The 5,405-nt window shown below is 34.2% G+C and overlaps 1 protein-coding gene across 2 annotated transcripts; it reads right to left on the reverse strand.

Annotated features, from left to right (window-relative positions):
* Positions 1-219: 219 nt before the first annotated feature.
* Positions 220-2,744, reverse strand: LOC142619633 (uncharacterized). 2 transcript variants are annotated; one of them, XM_075792832.1, is made up of 4 exons: positions 2,565-2,744; positions 1,535-1,620; positions 921-1,089; positions 220-820 (listed from the first exon to the last, which is right to left on the reverse strand). In XM_075792832.1, exons 1-4 carry the CDS (start codon positions 2,596-2,598, stop codon positions 651-653), a joined length of 459 nt encoding a protein of 152 aa, XP_075648947.1. In that variant the 5' UTR covers positions 2,599-2,744; the 3' UTR covers positions 220-650. The 2 variants fall into 2 exon arrangements, with proteins under 2 accessions (XP_075648947.1, XP_075648946.1); XM_075792831.1 differs by having other exon boundaries at positions 1,535-1,746.
* Positions 2,745-5,405: the final 2,661 nt, after the last annotated feature.

The following is a 5,405-nucleotide window of genomic DNA, read 5'->3' on the forward strand; positions in this document are numbered from 1 at the left end:
AACGGACAAGGGTCCTGATCAGTGAGTTAGTACAATGTACAACTCAACAAAAATTCCTTCTACATCTAGAGGCTAGAAGCAGGAAATAGCATTACAAGATCAGCAATGAAGGTAATAAAAGCATTCACAGGGAAGAGAATTATCAATTTCTGGGGTTGGTGGCGAGGAGAAGAAAGCAACTAAAAAAAATTACACAAAATCCACCTGAGATCCACCACCGACTCTTAACCATCCATTTGTTTTCTTTGACAAACTTGTATGACAATTGTACACATTAATTGATAAATAATATATCAAAGACATCAAAGTTCATACATGTTCAACGGAACGGAATAAGCTTGCTACTAAATATTAACCTCAACCTAGTAAAGGAGAGTAACTTAGACTATTAGATTAAACCACAACACAGATAGTAAATAAAGAACTACACTCATTAAGTCCATGTGTAGGAAGGGCAAAAAAAAAAAAAACAGACATACCGGGTACAACCTACAAACATAGCTTAGAGATAACACAAATTAACTAACTGCAATTTAGCATCCTCCACTATCCTTTCTACACACCTGAAACAACCATACTACTTATGTTGATTAGATTATCAGGAACTCACCAAGGTGGGAGTTGGATTTCTAACAATCTAATAATAATTATCAGTACGATGGATAGAAGATTGGGTTACTTGAATCATAACGCTGTGACCTAAAATGGCTAATGTTATCCAACGTTGCCCCCAAAACTCTTCGACTGTATTCATAATTGTTGCCATTGAAATGTGATCCATACCCATTAGATTGATTAACTACACCTGGAGGGGCCGGCACTGTATTGAAAAGAAGCTCTTTTTCAGAACCAATAATTACATTTTTTGGGGTAGAAGGATAAGCAAAGAAGGAATTAGTGAAAAGATGAGAACACATCACCTTGTGGATGATTAACTTGGTAAGCAGAAAAACTTGGCTCTGATAACCTTCCAGAGTGCTGAGACATTTCCATATTGTTAATTGGCACGGGGTGAGATCTTGATTTATGAGTTGAATTTGGTGTGGGTGTGGTTGCCATTGGAGTTGAGGGCTTGTCTTGCCCAGATATCTGTTCACCATGTACCAACTATCATAATCAAGAGCCTCAACCAAGATTGGGTTCTAAAATTCTTATTATCATTCAAAACTTCTACTTAATGAGGCTCAATTTTTCAAGCTAATGTTGCAAAAGTCAGCCTACGCCAATCACTGAGAACCCCACCATGAGCAAATTTGACTGCCATTTCATCAAATGTGCACCAATCAAACTAAATCTGACTGGGTTAACTGAGAAGGATTCTCAGTCATGATCGATTGCACACTAATTGAACACAAGCTTGACAGTTCAATTATTAAGGAAAAGAACTCAAGCCCATAAAAGAGCCAGGGAACTTAATAAAGTAAACTAAATTGAAAGAGAATGAAATAAATCCTAGATGAAAAACTATTTTGAAGCTAAAATGGTACTCAACAAAGCACAGCAAGTAGAAACCATAGGTAAAACAGGGACACACCGCAAATTTTAGTGTTCGATTGTAGAGGGACACAAGGCCAGAGAAAAGCCGGACAGCATAGTCTGCAACCTCTGCAGATTCATATTCTGCAAAAGCAAAACCTTTAGGTTTATCTGTTTCCTTGTCTCGGGGAATGTACAAGTCTACCACCCGCCCTGCTTGAATCAATATATCATACAAGACCCTATCGCTCACCCTCTCATCCAGATTACCTTCGTAAGAAAATGAATAATAACCACGTTAGAACAAAGGCAAAAGAAGACCCACCTCACTAACAATTTGAATCAAATACGCTTTTTTGCATATCAATTTTTTTTGATAGGTAGCTTTTTTCATATCAATGAATGAATCAGAATAAAAAACCATACAAAAACAGGAAAAAAAATTAAGTATATCACAGGCTTAATGCTTTATTTGGTACATCTTCAAAAACTACAAAAATAAACACCTGCATTCCACCCAAAAACTTATGTATAGACAGCACTTACATTGACACTTAGATGATGCGCACGCACGTGGGATGAAATAATCACATAATTAAAGTGTGATAAACAGACAAATTAATTAATTACCAAAACAAACAAATTAATTAAATAAAAGTGTTGTGTTGAAGTACATCAATACATATGATTCTGACCAGATATAACACAAACTAATGACATTCAATTGATAACAGCGAATCCATTAACTACAAATAATTTAAGGAAATAAATCAATAACACATAGCTTTACTCTACAAACTCAAACAGAGCTCACTTTTCACACACATACACACAGATTTCTACACTAAACTTCATACCTAAAATCAAACAGTTTAAATGAAAACATAGAATAATGAACTAAAAGTCTCAAATTTTGGGACCCAGAAAGCCAAAAATAAAAAAGCACTCAAATCAAACCAATTTTAGCAATTTGGTTTTCAAAAACCAAAAATAAAAAATTTTAAAGCTTTCTAACCAACCCAAGCAAAACAAAATTAACAAATTCAATAAGGCTTTTCGGGGTGAAAAGGAATTCAAAAGGAACTTACCAACGTAAACTTTGCAATCTGAGTTTCCTGACATGGTTAATGCACTTGGATTTGAATACGATGCGAAACCCTAGAACGAAACGACGCCGTAGAAGCACGAGATATTATTCTGAACTGGAAGCCTCTGAATCCAATAATTATAGTCTAGTCTCATCCAACTTGAACATGTTGTTTGAGATACATATATATAAGGAAGGTAGGAATCACCGACATTGGGTTTAGAGAGATTTAAGTACAACCGTGTTGCAGCGTATAGGAGGTCAACACGTCGCGGGTTGTCCAGGTTCTTGTTGTCTTTTTTATTTTTTAATGATAATTGTGAAGTTGTCATTTTTTTTTAAATGATAATTGAGGAGTAGTATCTGTATTTTAGTTATGTTTTTTCTTTTTTGTATTTTTAAGGGAAAAGTTTATGGAAGGACATTATTTTATGAAATATTTTTTTAAAACTTTTTACGGGTGAAGAAAAAAGGCCAAAACACTATTTTAGTCATTATATTTTGAGGTCACAATCAATTTGGTTCCTACATTTTGGTAGCAATTAATTTGATCTCTGTTATTTTCAATCTGCAGTCAATTTGGTTCCTATCGTTAACTTACTGATGAAAAATATCTACATGTCAAACGGATTGCCTAGTAGGCATATTAAAGCTTATGTGGCCAATAACATATTAATAATAAAATTTTAATTAAAATTTAAAAATGCCACATAAGCATTTGAATGATAAAAAACTTCACGTCAGAAAAAAAAAAAAAAAAAACCCAAAAATTCACCAAAACGTTTTTTAAAAATTTATCAAACACGTTAAAAAAAAATATATAGAGTTAAAATTAATCTAGCATCTATTTTCTCAAACTTAGTGCATGTAGTTTTATGGGTAAATGTAAAATCTTTGAGAATTCAAATCTTACAAAAATCCCAAATCCTAGCACCACCGCCAACCACTCCACCACGAGTCAATCGAACTACAAGCATGGTTTTTAAAATCGGACCGGATCAAACGGTTCAACTAGGAACTGGCCTTCAATCTGTTCCGGTTATGGCAAAAAATTGAAAATAGCTTAAAAACCGGTAAATAGTGAACACCGACCAGTTCAATTTGAGAACTAGAAACCGGTGTGGTTGAACCGGTTACTAACTGGTTGGTCATTTTTTGTCCTTTCCCAGCCTAAAACTACATCGTTTTGGTCTAAAAACTAACCCTAAAGACTAAAGTCCTAAGTCCTAACACTCTTACACTCTCATCTCAGTTCTCACGCCTATCTCACCTCTCTGCCTCTCTGAATATCACGCACGCCACGCCCACGCCTCTCATACATTTTTTTTTCCTTCTCATCGTCACGAGTTTGATCTAAACTCTAAAGTGCTGGGTTTTTTTATTCTTTTTTCCTTCTTGTTCTCGGTCTCGCCCTCGCCCTTGCCCTCACCCTCTAAAGTGCTCTGCTCTCTGCTTCTCGGCTTCAGGTAACATTCTTTCCTTTTAATTTTGATCATTTTCTTTTCTAGGTTATTTTTTTTTTTCATTTCTTTTGGCTTCATCTCAATTCTCCATTCATGTTCTCAGCTTCATCAGGTAACATTCTTTTCTTTTGATTTTGATTACTTGATTTTGATCATTTTCTTTTCTCGGTTTTTTTTTTTGCTTTTCTTTTTTCTTAGCTTCATCTCAGATTCTCCATTCATGTTCTCGGCTTCATCTCAGGTTCTTCGTTCTGTGACTTCACTGGTAAATGGTAACTTCTATCTTTCAATTATTAGTTTACAGAGTATGTTGTAGATTTTGTGTATGTTGTGGAATTGATTTACAGAGCATTATTGTTAGTGAAATATAGTTTATAGAGTATTTTACAGAGTATGTTGTGGATTTTGTGTATGTTGTGGAATTGATTTACAGAGCATTATTGTTTGTGAAATATAGTTTATAGAGTATTTTACAGAGTATGTTGTGGATTTTGTGTATGTTGGAATTTGTATAGATATGGACAATGAAGTGATTGAGGATGATGATGACATCAATTTGAAATCATTTGGTGATGAAGATGATGCTCCTCCCGGATTTAGAGATAAAAATCATCCTATTCAAGTTGAAGATGAAGAAGATGAGTGAGGATGATGATAATGTTGCTAGTGGTGGAGCATTTGGTTCACATGATGATATTGATTTCAATTTTCTTCATAACAAATAAGGCTTGGGTCTTAAAACTTAATAGTTGTTTGTTTGAAACTTTAAAACTTATTTGCTATTTGGATGTAATGAACTTATTTGTTATTTGCCATTTGAATGTAAATGTAATGACTAATGAACTTATTTATTTACTTTTGTTGAAAGTTTATTATGTTAAGGATGATTGCTTTGTAATGTTATTATGTTAAATTCTTTAAAAAGATGTTATATACTTATATACTTGTTTTTTTTAAGGAAACATATTTATTACTATTGGTTTGTTAGTTTTAATATATTAAAAAATTATTAATTATTTATATAATTTAAATAAATAATAATTAAATTATTTATGATGTCACTGGTTCGACCATTGGTCTGATCCCGGTCCGACCATAAAACCGGTAATTAGCTTATTTTCTAGTTTTTTCATCGTACCAGTTTTTAAAACCATGACTACAAGTAAATCCATCAAGCCACAGTTCTCAACCCCGGCTAGCAATGCCCAGATCAGTCAACCCGAGATCTAAAAATCGGTGACGCTACCATTCACGTCGTAGCCTACCTCATCTGTCATGGTCGAGATCGTTGATCTGCCATGGACGAGTGACTCCAAGCTCCGTCTCGTCTACCCAGATCTGGGTTATTGTTTCCCTTTCACTTGTTGCGATTTTCTAAA

Source organism: Castanea sativa, chromosome 12 (genome assembly GCF_040712315.1).
Source record: "Castanea sativa cultivar Marrone di Chiusa Pesio chromosome 12, ASM4071231v1".
Lineage (NCBI taxonomy): Eukaryota > Viridiplantae > Streptophyta > Magnoliopsida > Fagales > Fagaceae > Castanea > Castanea sativa.

Excerpts from the sequence above, each read along its gene's own strand:
- LOC142619633 (XM_075792831.1), bottom strand. The coding sequence starts at position 2,598 with ATGTCAGGAAACTCAGATTGCAAAGTTTACGTTG. Across the intron at positions 1,090-1,534 it reads ATCGAACACTAAAATTTGCG|ATATCTGGGCAAGACAAGCC; the intron begins GTGTGTCCCTGT and ends CATGGTGAACAG. Across the intron at positions 821-920 it reads CCAAGTTAATCATCCACAAG|TGCCGGCCCCTCCAGGTGTA; the intron begins GTGATGTGTTCT and ends TTTTCAATACAG.